The 16,032-nt window shown below is 43.5% G+C and overlaps 2 protein-coding genes across 2 annotated transcripts in view; one reads left to right on the top strand and one right to left on the bottom strand.

Annotated features, from left to right (window-relative positions):
• Positions 1-828: 828 nt before the first annotated feature.
• LOC139342699 (cyclin-K-like) lies at positions 829-8,801 on the bottom strand. Its single transcript, XM_070979936.1, has 10 exons — positions 8,173-8,801; positions 7,288-7,369; positions 6,269-6,400; positions 4,954-5,059; positions 4,721-4,778; positions 4,475-4,644; positions 3,323-3,486; positions 3,206-3,236; positions 3,035-3,103; positions 829-2,127 (listed from the first exon to the last, which is right to left on the bottom strand). Exons 2-10 carry the CDS (start codon positions 7,318-7,320, stop codon positions 1,682-1,684), a joined length of 1,209 nt encoding a protein of 402 aa, XP_070836037.1. The 5' UTR covers positions 7,321-7,369; positions 8,173-8,801; the 3' UTR covers positions 829-1,681.
• A 4,041-nt stretch (positions 8,802-12,842) lies between these two features.
• The window catches only part of setd3 (SET domain containing 3, actin histidine methyltransferase), a 38,647-nt gene continuing 35,457 nt past the window's right edge, over positions 12,843-16,032 (top strand). The window contains exon 1 of the mRNA XM_070979283.1: positions 12,843-12,921. The gene's annotated coding sequence lies outside the window, so the exon portion shown is untranslated. The remainder of the gene's footprint in view (positions 12,922-16,032) is intronic.

A 16,032-nucleotide genomic window follows, 5' to 3' on the forward strand; every position in this document is an offset into this window, starting at 1 on the left:
ATCATTCTGAGTTAAATAGAGGAATAATTCATTTTTATGAAGGAACATTTTTGTTATTCAACATGAACATAATTAAGAAAATATATAGACCATGTCTAAAAGGACCTGTCCCATGGCTATTTCCATGGCTTGTTGTTGTTGTTCCACTCCTCTCAGAGGATGCTGCTCTAAGTCCAGTTGCTGTACAGTAATGCTCATGATGATTTGTAATAAGTGGAGCCTCTTTAAGTTTCCTTTCTAACTGCCTTTGATTTAACATGGCCAATGAGGTGTGCAAGGTTATCTGTCTGCTTCTACATTATGCCTGTAGGTATTGGATGCTAATGGGCTGTGCTAGCAGAGTTCAAATGATAGCCATGTGACAGCCTACCTGTGTTTCAGTGAGTGTGAATTCATTATCTGCAAATTGAAAATCTTACAGCCTTTAAAGTTAATGGATTATGCAACTTATATTTTGTGTTTGTGAGATATTTAATTCTTATTCTGTATGAGAAAGCATTGTATTATAGCAGGCTCATTCAGGATTTGTTGTATTTATTGATTTATGGTGACTCAAACTGGAGGGGAGCTACCGTGTGATTGGTCTCACTCCTTCTGTAAACAGCATTAAAATAATAATAATTATTATCCTGCTATTGCTTTCAACTTGTGTGTGTGAGATCATGGCCAAATGTGGTGCTCCATACACCTATTTGCTGAAACTAGAACAGAATAGGTTTTGAATGCTCTGCCAGGTGTTAATATGTCTGTCTGTGACAGATTTGGTCAACACACCAGTGTCACAAACACGCAAGATGCAATGTACCAGTAACCACATTAAACCAGTTTGTAGATGACAGCTGAAGTTTACCTCATGAGCTCATGTGACGAGCACTACATCTGACAACAATGGAACCTGTGAACGGACCAATCCAACCTCTGCATGATGTATAAATGATCTGTGATCTTTAGAGACCACTGTAAGAGCATTATATAATGATTACTATGACAGAATGTAATCTAATGACATTAAATACATAAAAAAAATATCAAAAGAATTCAAGTATCAACACACTTCTATTCTTGGTGGTTTTATTCCATTCGACCTATCGTAAGTTCCTGAAAGGACTTGCTTGACAAATAAAAGCAAAGAAATAAAAAACAAAAGAACTGCCATTAAAAACCAGTTCAATAAAAATGGACAAAGGAAACAGATTTCTGTGAACTGAACCGTTCAGTGTTGCCGATTGTTCTCACATGAAAAGCACTTTCCACAGAAAAAAACAACAACATAACAATGGTGAGAAAAGCTGCCATGACAGTGCTGCGATCTCTTTCACAGGCCAATAAAAAGAGAACGGTATGAAACTCCATGTGCGCGCTTAAACACCAAAATAGTGTCCCTATCAATGTATAAACAGGACGAGACGATAAAGGAGACTTTCCGAGCAGAAGATAGAACAGATGTGAATACTGTTTACTTTCAATATGACAACATGTTGTTCAAAGAAGAAGAGCGCTGAAAGAAGACAGTCATCTGAGCCACATCATCATACGCTGAAGACCCTCTGAAGAACACCGGCACAGCGTTTATCTTAAAACATGAAAAGGTTCAAACCATTAAAGCTTCCTAATGTGGTGATTGGATAGACTGGAACTATTTGAAAACATTTCATCTGAACTCGTCTCGTCTTTGTGGCGCTCATCTCATCCACGTGCCCCGACTCAGCCCGCCGACTGGAGGCATCCCGGGTGGCAGCGGAGGGGGGAGCTGATTGTGTCCAACTGTCGATGGTGGCGGGTACCCACCACTCAAACTAGGAGCCAGCCCCATGACTGACGGGGGTGGAGGTGCAAGCAGGTAGCTATAGGCTGAGAGCGGGGGCGTGTGGTAGGAGGTGGTGCCTGTGGGGTAGTGGTGGTAGCCCAGTGGTGGAGCACAGGCCTGGGGTACAGTGGTGTAACACGAGCCCTCTGTCTTCATCATGGACTGGAGCTTCTGGTAGCCTTCGCTGGACACTAGGGAGTTAGAGGTGGGGAGGTCCTTGGGCGGAGGAGGTGGTGGAGGTGGGCATTGAGGTAAAGGTGGGGGGGGTGGTTTAGAGGGGAGATCTGGGGCTGGTGGGTAGGAGGATGGGGGTCTGTGTTCTGTGGGACGAAAGAAAGAATCAGTGAATGTTGATCCAACAAAACGTTTTGACCGACGCCGCTGAGCCGGACAGCGCTGCTCATCACGTATCAGCGTGTCTGAATGGCCTGCTAGTTTACACTGGGCTGAGGACGAAGGCCTCTGGTGCAGAGGCTTTTAGGTGACCTGCCAGGACTGCTCTGGCATGTGTAACATCGTTTCTGTTATGAGCAGATCTAGCTGAACGCGGTAGGCGCTCATGTATGGAAATGTACCATACATAGCAGTCCTACCAGGATAATGTCAGGTGGACAAAACAAGGTTATTTCAAAAACACTATGATGATTTCAGTACATCTAAAATAACAACCTCAGACTTTAAACCTGCAATACATTTTTCTGACACTGACATATCATTACTTTTTATTCTTAGTATTTACACATCAGCACTTACAGAGCAATATCACTCAAAAATCACTCCCTTTTAGCTCCGATTCTGGTCTCCACCAACTCCTAAATACTGCACTATGTTCACCAGCTAGCCTCCACCTGTGTCGGTCTGCGTTTAGCTGCTGAGCAGGTCTTGCACAGCAGGTTTTTAGACGTCCTTCTCTACAAACCGCTCCCTGCTGCTGCTGGAAATGACACTATGAGAGCTGAGGGACTGAACCAAAACACGAAAGATGCAGCCAGACGATCTGAAGCCCCATGAGAGGAGGAGCTGCAGAGAATTCTCTGTAGGTTCATCACCAGAGACAGGAAAAGGAATAAATGACCACCTTTTTAAGCGTGGAATATTTGAAAAGTAAATGTGAATAATATGGGTGCAAAATGTTATTAATGCAATCAACTTTTCAGTCACTTTGAAGACAAATCTTTCTTAACAATGCGAGAACAACTGATGGAGCAAAGAGCAGAGGACTCTGACCTGGGTTTATGGAGACTGGGGGAGGAGGGGGTGGAGGAGGAGGTGGAGGAGGTTCTAGATTTGTGAGCTCTGGAAAACAGAAACAAGACAAATATATCGATGAATGAGCTTAAACAACTCTGAGTCCTTCAATGTGTTTGGTATCTGCTAGTGAGGAGGAGTCTTGCTTACTGATGGCCTTGCTGTCATCTTTAGGAGAGGGCTGAAAAAAAAGACAACTAGTTTGAATTTAAAGCATAAAATGGGATCAAACAGATGCTAATAGAGGAGGAGATGTGGTCCACTCACCTGAGCTGGTCTGGGGCTGGTCTGAGGGGACGCCTTCTTGGCTGGTGGTGGGACTGATGGTAACAGGATGGAGGACTGTGGGGGGTTTTCCCCTGTTCCTATCCCTCCATCAGGCATCTGCTGCTTAGCCTGAGAATACAAGTCCAGGATCTGGTGGCAGATATCTGTGTGACAGAGGAGCACAGGACAGACTCAGGCCTCATGCATTTATATCAGTGTGGGTCCAGACTCATAATACATGTACTGCAGAGGGACTTTAAGTGTATTTTTTGTTGAACTGGAAATCATCACTATGTTGACATGCATGACTCCAGTGAATAATGTCCAGGTAGAAACATGCTGTCTTCACTTAGAGACTATTTTTCCAGAGGAGCACAGAGGACTGACAGAGATCTTCATCACATGGTGCAACAACAATAACCTGAAGCTCAATATCAGCTGAACCAATGAGCTTGTGCTGGACTACAATGATTTAAATATAGATGCTGCTGCAAAGAAACTACGAACTCTAAAACATGATGCTTCACACATCTTCAAAACAACAGCACAGAAGATCTAAACAATCAGCAGAGTTTGAAGGTGGACACCCAAGATTAGTGTCACCAACTCAGTATCTGACCAAATGTGAAATATGGTCACAACGTTCCTGAGTGATGGTGTAAATAATGGACAGGGAAGTGTCTCTGCACAACATTATGATGTCACAGTGAAGATGACCTTTGACCTTTTGGATATAAAATGTCATCACTTCATCATTTCATTCAATGAGACATTTGTGTGAAATCTTGTCAGAATCAGAGTGTGAGTTCATGACCTTTGAAAAAGGAAACCTTGTCTTTGAAACAACGGGAAAAAAGCTGCGTTTGTATTGGCACGGACACAAGAACAGACGCTAAAAAATATTTCATTTGGATATTTTTGATGTGTTTTTCACTGGTATTTTTCATCATGTCTGTCTTTTTTTGACACTGTCAGGGTTTATTCAGTGTCACTGCTCTTCAGTTGGAACGTTCTGTCACAGTTTCAGGGTGAAGAGGACGGATTTGAGGAGAGGGGACAGAACACGTCACGCCTGTCGACCCGGGGTCCTCTCCGAAGCCTCTGAGAAAAGGCTGAAAGGTTAGAATAGCTCATATTCAGTACTTCCATTACCTTCCAGCACCTCCACAGGCACATCATGGACAAACTGCTCCCACCAGCGCCGGGACGACTGCTTGGAGGTCCAGTCCTGGATGTCGAACTTACAGAGACGTCCAGCCAGATACATGACAGCCACCGCTATGATCTGTGGCTCCCACTGCAGGGCCACCATGGTGCAGAGGCTGCGGAGGGCCAGATTATTAGGCACAAAATGTTCTTACTGTGATTTAGGCACATGATGCTGCTTTCTGAGCGTACCTGTCATTCACAAAGGTCCACGCCATCTGAACCAGCTTCTGCACCTTGTTCTTGTCACCTGAAAGACAGTGGACAGTTTTGTTTCTGTCATGTTTCAATATTAACAGTCCTGACGCAGATTTAGGCACGCTGCAGTTAAAGGCCTCATGTGGATTTGTTTGATCACCACTTTTCTCAATGTATCTGTCAGAACTAAGTCTGGTCCAGAAGAGGCAGAAGACCAGCAGGGACACCTTTGAGTTGCTTGGCGTAGCGCAGCAGGAACTGGTAGGGATGCTCCACCTGCAGGTCAAACTTGATGGTCTGCAGCAGGATACGCTCCAACACCATGACCTCCTCCTGTTGGGAAGAAGATTATTCCTCGCGACTTTACAGGCAAAACATCATCAACATCATCAAAACATCTCATTTAAAACCTCTTTCTGTGAATGTTTGTAGACTGATGAGCACTTCCTGCCACTAGCATGAGACAACGAGTGTCTTAAGACATGTATCATTTGAAGGAGTCAATGCTAACCAGGGGTTTGATGGTTTTCAGTGCTTTTATGCTTTCACCATGACAACTAATGCTTTTTGTAAAAAATGTGTAGTTCATGTTATTCAGAATGTTTTACTCCTGAACACTGGGAGCATCAAAGCTTGAGCATGAGACAATGGTTCAACCTGACTGACCATTCAAAAGGCTGAAAGGTACAAAGATGCTGCTGAGCAACCGTTACATAAGAATAGAAGAAATCACCAGCTGAAACATAATTGAACCAAAGTGTGCAGATTTAAATAGGAACAGGTTCCTGTTTCAGTGATGAGAGCACAATAATGTCTAGAACAAGCTGAGATGAACAGCTGTGCTGCTTTAGCAAAGCTACTCTTATAACTGAAACTAGAAACAGAAGGTTAGTCGAGGGTTAGCTCTGTTGGAAATGGATACGGCTATCAGCTGAACATACCATGGACCAACAAATCACACTTTAAACCTTTCAATCTAACCACTGAGCGGACTGCAGAGGGCCCAAACAAAGACAGGCTCCCAAAATATTCAGAGCCCAGTTACGAGTCACTTCTTCTTTTCTGGACTGGAAAACAAAGGTAAATCAAAGGTTCTCCTCTGCGAGGAAGTACAGTAAATACATGCTTCAATCATGTCACTCATCATTATTCTTCTTTTGAGGCCAAAACTATTTAACATTTGGTGTCTCAATTATATGTTTTTATCTGTGTTAAAAAAGTCATTATTATAACAGGTGATTTCAAATTGATCACTCCAATAGAAGCTTTCCCAGCACCGTGGACAGTGACATGAAGACACTCTTCACAACTTCACAGGTTGTTTTGGAAGAGGCATTTAAAAATGTCAGGCTTGTAGAATTTCACCCACAAAATGCTGCAAAACTCAAGAAACTGGGTCCAGAAAAGCCTAGACTGAAGGCTGGCAATGACAATAGTTTCAGTATTATTCTCTGACTGCTTGGTCTCTACCTGACATAATTCCTGTGCTTTCAGAAAGACAGCACATGTCATGTCCTGGGGAAAGGATTTCGTGCTACAGACCTTGGGATCATCTCCAAACTGTGCAAACTGGATGTCATTGAGCAGGCTGCGAGCCGTCTTGATGATATCTTTGCACTTCTTTGGAGTTTCCTCCACTTTGCCTGCGAGGAAAAGGCAGCATCCTCCTGTCACCTGCAGACATGTCAACCAGGTTAGGAACAAAGCATCCATCCATCCTTTTCTATACCGCCTATCCCTTTTGGGGTTGCAGCTGGAGCCTATCCCAGCTGTCAACGGGCGAGAGACGGGGTACACCCTGGACCGGTCGCCAGCCGATCGCAGGGCAACACACAAGACAAACAACCATTCACACTCAGGCTCACACCTAAGGACAATTTTTGAGTCACCAATTAACCTAATGAGCATGTTTTTGGTCTGTGGGAGGAAGAAAGACCCCGCCTGGGGATTGAACCAGCGACCTTCCTGCTGCTCCACCGTGCTGCCGGAACAAAGCATAATCCTTCAAATTTTAGCACATAAAGAATATGAAACAGATCCCAGGAGTCAGTTGAGGTGGTGCTGTCTGCTGTCTGTCTGTTAAGTCCAGTTCTTCTATCTATCCATTCATCCATCATACCAACCATCACTTTCTATCCCTTATTATTTCTATTCCTATCCCAGCTGTCAACAGGCAAGAGGCAGGGTAAACCCTGAACCAGTCGCCAGGGCAACATACAAGACAGACAACCATTCATGCTCACACTCACACCTAAGGACAATTTTAGAGTCACCAATCAACCTAATGAGCATGTTTTTGGTCTGTGGGAGGAAGCCGGAGTACCCGGAGAGAACCCACGCATGCACGGGAAGAACATGCAAACTTCGCACAGAAAGGCCCGACCTGGGGATTGAACCGGCGACCTTCTTACTGTGAGGCACATGCACCACCTGCTGTGCAACTGTGCCGCCCTCCAGTCTTTCCAATACATACAAAATACTGAAAGCTCTAATTTGAACGTATGTCTTGTGGTTGGCTTTGTTGAGTTTCATACACAGATCCCTGAGCCTGACATACTTACATATCGAGGAAATTGCTTGAAGGAGTGGAACATGTAGAAGCGGTGGAAGTAAACAATCCCAGTAGCCAGTGTGTCATAGTGGCTGCAGCCACAGAGGTTAAGGAGACTGACAGGGGAATTTCAACACTGGACAGCAGATACTTATCAACCAGCCTCAGACAGGACGCCCTGATCTATAGAGCCTGAGTGTGTTCACATGTAACCTGTCGTAACAGGGCCCCTGGTATGTTTGCCAGGTTAGTGTGGTTCGTTTGGGCTGGTGTGAATGCTGTCAGATGAACCCTGGTGACCTGTATATATTCATGTGAAATCATTTGGTAGCTATGTGTACACATGTGCTCGTCAAGTGTTTTCCCTGATTAACAGGTGAAAAACTGTGAACTGCCGCATAAACTTCCATCAGTCACAGACCTTGATTTCCACATGGTTGCTGATTATGCAGGGTGACTTCAGGTGTGAAAGCACCCTAACACTCCTCTCCTCTTTATTATTAGAGCCTGCAAGCAGCACAACTCTTCAGCCAGAGCTCTCTCTAGACTTAACATGACTCTGTTTATCTCTGGTCAGGTTCACTGCTGATGATGAGCAGGAGCTGCGGTACAACTGACTGACTGACTGCTTCACTGTGATTGGTCACATTCAGTCAAATCATACATTCTTCGAGGTTTCTTCTCTAAGGACTGAAGGCTACATGTGCATAATGTATCCTCTACTCTGTAACATAACACGGGGCAGCCGCAGGAACCATCCATGGACATGGACACAGCATCGATTTGTCATTCAGAGTGGGAGCTTTGTGTCCCGCATGCTAACGTGAAGCACGCAGCACCTGTCGTGTCGGTGCCGCAGCTAGCAGGTTAGCTAACGTCTCCCCCAAAAGGATACAGCCCGAGCCGCGTGCCAACATCAAAGATGAACCGAGCCCCCTCTCGGCGGTACCGGGCCTCAGTGGCGGGGTCCAGTCCCTCTGACTGTGATGGAGTGTGGGCCAGGTCCTTCTTGTCCCAGTACCAGCATGGTTTGATGTGGTCCAGGGTGGCTGGGTCCTTCCTGTCCCAGAATAAGAGGGGTCTGATGAGGTCCAGGGTGAGCAGGTCCTTCTTGTCCCGCTAGCAGCAGGACGTCGATCTGGATCTGAATTCTCGTGTTGAAGAAAACCGCATTGAACCTGCTACCAACTGTTCCAGGCAGTCGGCGAACGAGAGATGCTACAAGCTACTGTAACATCCAGCGTACAGCAAGAGAGGAGGCAAAAACACATCCGTCACACAATGTCTTCAGCTGAACTACTGCTGCCTTCACGTCGTCATGGCAGCCAGCAACACGCGGGGAAAGTCTACGAGCAGAATCCCACTGACGTATGAAAAGTCAAATATCCAGAATCCGCTGTGATAGTATCCGAGTACTCCAGTAGCAGACACATCAACCTGTCCAAACAAAGACCACCAGACGCCATGTTTTTTTCCCCGAGCGTGGCTAAGGCATGACCCGCCCTAATCTGCTTCTGATTGGTTAGTTGCGTACTCCGTGCGGTCGTTGGTTGGGTTGGTTCTCCACTCTCCGTCTTTAGGCAGAGCCCGTGAAAAAGAGGGTTGCAGCGCTCGTTGCCACACGGTCACGTGGTTCACGCAGCTCTCAGTAGTTCCAAACAAATCCGAGCTGCCAACCTGTTTGTACAGTATTTATGGCGCCTTTTTTTTTTTTTTTTTTTTTTTTTTTTTTTAGCACAGAGACCGCATTAATCACTTTCTGTGTTTGATTTTGTTAGGAAGAGGGTTCTTGTACTTTACTTGAGTATTTCTATTTTCTGCTGCTTTCTGTTGCTACACTACGTTTCAGAGCCAAATATTGGACTTTTTACTGCACTGCATTGATTTGATGACTTCAGTTATTTTGCAGATTCAGATCAATAACACAAAATCTAATCAACCAATAAATGATGATATAACATTATGGACACAATAAGATGATCCTCAGAGTGAAGTTCCCAAGCTGCCCAGCTGCAACGTTAATGTATGCATGAAAACATCAGTAATTATAATTAGGTAAATACTTCAATATATAATATAGTAATATATATTATTTTGAAATGGGCCATTCTGCAGAATGAGTACTTTTTGTACTGTAAGTATATTTTGATGCTGATACTTTTGTACTTTTACTGAAGTTAAATTTTGAATGCAGGACGGTTACTTGTGTAACAACCGTATTTGTACACTGTGCTACTGTTACTTTTACTTTAGTGAAGGAGGAGACCAGGTCCTGAGTCGAGTGGCTGCTGGAGAGAACTGATAGAGGTAAAGAAAGATGAAACAGTGTTAAGGGTAATACACTGATGGCTTCAATTATGCATAGAAATCCAGAGTTTCTCAAACATCTTCATGAGGTGGAGATCATAGAAGGGAGAGTACACAACAACAGTCAGGATTAATGTATTTACACATTGTCATGGTTTCTGTTACTTTGTCTCTGGGCTCCACCCAGCAAGGTAAGCGTCTCTACCTACCTACCTTATCTGTCATTGAAGCTATCAATAAATTGACACACAGAGCTCCACGATAAGTTGATTATGGTAGCTAATATCTCCAAAGCTGTTGAGATGAATCCAGCAGAAATAAACACACTGTAAAGTCAAAATCCAAGCTTTGGAAAAAGATGCTTTCTCCCTGGCCAATGAAAACTGTGAAGTGAGGGAAAGAATTTTGGAGCTGGAGCATTGTAAAAAAAAACACTGGAATCTAAAGCTACAAGGACTGAAGGAAAAGAATGATTAAGATATCCACAAGGAAATCATCTGCATCTTGGCTAAGACTGCACCACAGTGGGCCTCATCATTGGAAAACACAGAGTCCATCACCTGGACGGGGAGAAAAGGGGAAACAGAGCCAGATCATACGACAGTTCACCCTGACGCATCATTCAGACACCATCTGGAAGCCTGTGAAGAACTCCAAGTTTTGCAAGGATTTGGGGATTCACTTCAAACAAGACTTCCGCAAAGCTGACTGAGAGGCTGACACAGCTGTTTGGCCAAAAATGGAACAAGCTAGAGCAACAGGATACATCAATGGCATCAGGGTATCTCCTGTCCAGCCTGTAAAAACTGTGCATTTCTGATTAGAGATTGGGTACTGAACAGACCACTCAGCATAATGTAACGGTAATGTATAGAGTCAACAGATGATCACTTTCAAGAGTAGTTAATTCATCTGTCTCCCCCGTAACCCCGTGGTTTCTTTGATTTTCTCAGTTATTTAAACCCCATCATTATAACAGATAAGATCAGGTTTTATTTTAATCACTTGTAACTTGTTTGACATTTAGAATTCTGTACTGGAAAACTCTAAAGGTGTCAGGGTGATGGTATTGATAAAAAAGGATGAAGCAAAGGCAAACTTCATTTACATTTTTATGTACCTAACTTTACTGTTTGTATGTCTTTATTTCATTCCAATCTTATATGTGTGCCTCTAAATACATAATGTTCAAAGAAAATCCACTTTCTTCTTTTTTAAGACTGTCAAAGCAAACCTTTTTCTCTCCAGGAAGTGTTCCATTGAGTCAGATAAGAAATTCTGGTCTTATCGATGGGGGGGAAAAAATTGTATTCAGTCAAAACACCAACAAACCAGTGAGTGTAGCAGTAATGTTAAACAGCCTTTCTGGTAAAGTCCTGGTTTGTAAGAAGGATCATCTTGGCCATTGGATAATTGCTGAAAGTGCTGAAAACTGATGACTGTTCTAACTAACTACTAACTAACTAACTGTCATTTTTTCATGGTTTAAACCTGATGGGTCACTTCAAATTAATTGATTTCTGGTTAAATTCTGACACTTTAATGACAATAAATGTAGATGCTAATATTTGATTGGAACCTTTGGCTGATATGCCTTACTATTGAGAATCAGGGAAGTCAGTGTCACGACAGAGGCATTTGGAAATTTAATTCCTCTCTCACTGCTAAGGAGATTTCAGCCTTATGTTTTATTGCTGCAGTAGACAAGATATCAAAAACTCAGATTTTGGTAAACTATCAGTTTTTGAACAGCTGGTCATGATGAAGGGAGCTGATGACACATCAATCTTTACGATAGTCTTGATGAAATCACTAAAATTATTGAAATAATTGGTCTGGTCTCCAAGGCCTCAGACCTAAAATAGAAAATCAATAAATGTGAAATTATACCGATAAAAGAATGCTCTTTCACATCTGCCCGTCATATTTCTGTAAAGCTAAGCTGTGATTCTGATTTGAAAAAGCTCCCAGAAAAAAACATCTTCATTCCATCATCAGGTTTTACTTTTGGGAAATTAGTTGACAAACATAATTTTAGCCCTCACAGCTGTGACACTGTAGAGATGTAACTGTGAAACGGTGGCGCAGCAGGTAGTGCGCGTGCCTCACAGCAAGAAGGTCGCCAGTTCGATTCCTGGGTGAAAAAACATGCTTATTAGGTTAATTGATGACTCTAGGTGTGAGTGTGAGCGTGAATGGTTGTTTGTGTATATGTTGCCCTGTGATTGGCTGGTGACCGGTCCAGGGTGTACCCCGCCTCTCGCCCGTTGACAGCGGAGATAGGCTCCAGCGACCCCGAAAGGGATAAGCGCCATAGAAAATGGATGGATGGTCTGTAATGCATTTAATAAATGAAAGAGGGGATCTCATGTCGTTTGATCCAAAGTGACCTACAGTTTGACAGCATTTCTAATGGGATTCCTCACAATATGATTTGAATGGCCTGTAACTGTACATGAATAGTAATAATGACAATATGCTCATTTGATCATCAATCAATGCATGTGAAATGGACAGTAATGCAAATTTGTTGTAAGAAAGTCACTTCCTCTTTACACTGTTGAATTTCCAACATATGCATTGTCACTGTTTTGGTGCTAAACAGTGACGCATTTTATTCTGGTGGCACTAATTAACATAATTAATTATGTGAAAATAAGGAGCTCTGGGGCGGAGTTTTATTTTGACTCCGTCAAAACCGGAAGCGTGTGCCGCTGACGTAGGGCGGCTCTGCGAAGTGGGTGTGTAAGGCAATAGGCGGGTCCTCGATCACCGTTAACAGCTGCCCACGAGGCAACCTCAACTTTATGCAAATTAATTCGTCCAGCGCCACACAACACGACACCGTCACCCTAGGCAGCGCTCATAAAATATGAATCAAGATTCTGTTAGTGCATTGCCTATTTCTTGCCTGTTTCTTTAGCCTATTGCTTGGTCTATTGTTTATATAACTGATTAACTATAAACTGTTAATATAACAAAGTTTGAGGCACGTTGAAAACGGACGAGCCCAAACCATGCACTGCCCAATTCGCTGTGACTCACCAGCCGGAGCGTGCATTCAAATACGCTCTCGCAGTTTTCTGTGTCTGTACCATTTTAGGGTAAGAATACCGAGATAAGCCAATCAGATGCAGCGTAGGGCGGGCCGTGCCCTCTTTACCCCGAGAAAAAACATTTGCGTCATGTTCGGCGAGGACGCTACTCATCAACCAATGCCATAATGAAGTGTTGTTTTTGTGGGCGTATTTCATGACTACTCCAATCACACGCGCCACTCAGTCAAGGTTGGTTTCAGTGCAGGAACAGAGGAACTGCTGTTGTCACCTAAAAAAAGGTATGACTGAATCGGAGAAAAATGCTTATGGTTTAGAGTAGAGTTCTGACTTGATGTTGAGTGTTTTTCTGTACGACTGCCTGTATGTGGTGTAGAGACCGTTGTAGTTTAACAGGCAATGCTAGGTAGCCAGCCAATCCAGCAGATTATCCCCTTGTAAAACTGATCCATTATCACTTGACAGCTTAGCAGCTAACAGCTAGCCTGGTAGCATTTAGACAGTGCAGCCAGTGTATATGAATGAGCTCTGTACGATCTCCTGCCACGCTCTCGTTACGTCTCTGCTCGGATGGGCGATTCCTCAGTGCTACTAAGCTAGCAGCTGGCCTAGTGGAAAAGGCTACAAATAAGACGAGGGGCTAACTAGTAGTGCGGTGTCAGCTTGTAGTTCGGTGGAAGATAAAACCGTGCTAATACCTCACTTATGCCTTTTTAAAGTAAGTCCCAGTACCACTCTGCTATAACATAAGTAAAGATATGGAAAGTGGCCAAACTGACTCATTTGAGTGCTCAGTTTTGCTGCCATGTAACGTTATCTTACATGGAAGACTTGACAGAGGAGCTGAAATTGGCACGAGAGGGCCATTCGTACCTAAGATCACTGTGTCGTTCGCCCAGATGTAACGTTAGCGAGGCGAGGTAAAAAGTTTTATTCTAGTGGATTGTTCTCTCCTCAGTTTAAACTAATTGTGTTCATTTAGGTTTGAGCAGCAACTCAAAGTATTGTCTGCTTGACTGCAATTAGAAATCCACGCATTTTGAAGAAATAGTGTTTCTACTTAAGTACATGCCTCTCTGATTTTGCAGGTTTCAAACAGTTCTAACATTAATGTCTAGCATTCACCTGGAATCATGTCATTTCCATCACAGATCAGTGACACAAAATACAAGTTAAAAGTACAATTAAATTTAATTACCAGGGTATTAATTGATTTATCACACTATTATTCAACAGAAAGAGCATCTTTTGTCTAAAGATAAAGCTGCACATGCAGTAATGAAACAGACATTTATCACCTCACTTTGCAATGCCCCTCAGCTCCATGAAGCCTGTTTTAGCTCACTGTTTTGGTTTTCTGCCCCACAAACTGTGCTGTCCTCCATCTGATGTCCAGCAGCAGCAGGCAGCTGTTCTCAATGAAAACTCTCTTAGAACCAGCTCAGAGCAGACAGATGCAGTTCGCAGCTAGCTGGGGAACACACTGGAGCATTTTGGCCAGCTATTTTTCTCAAGATGTGGTGGAGACCAACGCAGAGTTAGAAGGAGAGTGAATCCCGGGTTTAGTTAAATCAGGTGGACGCAAACATGACTGAAGGAATGCTGGTATTGCTGTGTTTTTGCTGAGTGTACATAGGGAATGGACACTTTTCACAATGGTTTTTTTCAGAGGTTGGTTCTAGACCAACTGCTACTGAATATCACTGAGCAGCTGTCTGGTGTGAGGGGGAGTGAGTCGCAGACACGGTGAGGCTGTGTGAGATGGATGGGCCTTTCTGTTGGATAGAAAAAGACCCTATCTACCAAAAATAGCCTCAGCCATTTCCTTTGCTTTGGTGAACTGTCTGCAGTGTAAAATCCAGAACAAGTGAGAGCAAGTGGTGTGAGCAGCTGCAGAGGGAGGAGGAATTAATATTAGGCGTGCTAAAGCCTGTTGGAAATTGAAGTGGTCCACGTTAACTGGACTTTGACACTTGGTCTATTTAAAGGTGTCATTTTACTGGCGTGAAAGCCGTAGGCCTAACACTACAACTTACTCTTCATAATGAAATATCAGGCTGCTACTTAAGTGTTGTAGAGATGTGTGTTCTAATAAATGACTCTTGTTACTGTGATACTGAGGTTTCCTCAGCCTGAGAACAGTTGCAGGAGCCAGATAGAGCTGGAATGCTTTGGTACAAGTAAACATCAGTCCAATTCAACCACAGCATTTGCTCGGTGAGCTGTTTCGAAATGTAGGGACGTTTTTAATCACATGCCACTGCAAATACTGTTGGTGGAAAAATCTCATTGATTTCATACTGATGCACAGTTTTCAGGGAACCAAGGCCGGTGTGTTCCAGATGCATTTTTTTTAAAGGATTACTTCTCTTCTTCTCTGCCTTTAGTGGTATCTGTCCATGCAAATAATCTTAGGTTTATTGATCCAGACTTCAGGATTCGTGGTGCTCACAATATTAAATAATAGTAGATTTTTGGTTGAAAATAGTTCCAGTGACAGTTAACAATGAGATCTGCAAGTAATCCAGAGTACCGCAGATGTAGGGGTGGGCTGAAAATTAAGTATGTAGAAAGCAAAAAGTGTAAATAAAGCAAAATTAGTTTTATATTTGCTTTGATGAAAACTTTGGTGACTATCTGCATTCTCAATCAGCTCCATGAGGTCGTCACATGGAATGCTTTTCCAGCTGTTTTGAAGGAGTTCCCATATCTGCTGAGCACTTGTTGGCTGCTTCTCATTCACTCTGCAGTCTAGCTCATCCCAAACTATCTCAGCTGTGTCAGGTGATGGTTGGGGCAAGGTGATCTGAAGCAGCAATCCATCACTCTTCTTCCTCAAATAGCCCTCACGTAACCTGTAGGTGTGTTTTGGGTCGTTGTCCTGAGATGGCCTGTCGCTGCAGAGTGCTGTGGTTGCCATGCTGCTTAAGTCTGCTTTGAATTTTGAGCACATTGCCAACAGTGTTGCCAGCAAGGCACCCCTACGCCATCACACCTCCTCCTCCATGCTTCACAGTAAGAACCACACATCCAGATACCGTCTGTTCACCTTCTCTGCTTTTCACAGAGACACAGTGGTTGGAACCAAAAATCTCAGAGAGACCAAAAGACCAAATTACTAATTTCCACTGGTCTAATCCATGCCTTGTATTTCTTGGCCCAAGCAGTTCTCTTCTTCTTGTCTGTCTCCATCTGTAGTGCTTTCTTCACAGGAATTTGTCCATTATTCACACAGTCTCCTCGGAACAGTCGATGTTGAGATGCATCTGTTACTTGAACTCTCTGAAGCATTTATGTGGGCTGTAATCTGTAATTACTAGGCTGGCAACTGTAACTGTAATGACCTCTCCTGCAGCAGAGGTCTTGGTCTTCCTCATGAGAGCCAGTTTCAT

Source organism: Chaetodon trifascialis, chromosome 14, assembly GCF_039877785.1.
Source record: "Chaetodon trifascialis isolate fChaTrf1 chromosome 14, fChaTrf1.hap1, whole genome shotgun sequence".
NCBI classification, from domain to species: domain Eukaryota; kingdom Metazoa; phylum Chordata; class Actinopteri; order Chaetodontiformes; family Chaetodontidae; genus Chaetodon; species Chaetodon trifascialis.

Excerpts from the sequence above, each read along its gene's own strand:
- LOC139342699 (XM_070979936.1), bottom strand. The coding sequence starts at position 7,320 with ATGTTCCACTCCTTCAAGCAATTTCCTCGATAT. Across the intron at positions 5,060-6,268 it reads AGTTTGGAGATGATCCCAAG|GAGGAGGTCATGGTGTTGGA; the intron begins GTCTGTAGCACG and ends TCTTCCCAACAG. Across the intron at positions 3,487-4,474 it reads GCCTGTGGAGGTGCTGGAAG|ATATCTGCCACCAGATCCTG; the intron begins GTAATGGAAGTA and ends TCTGTCACACAG.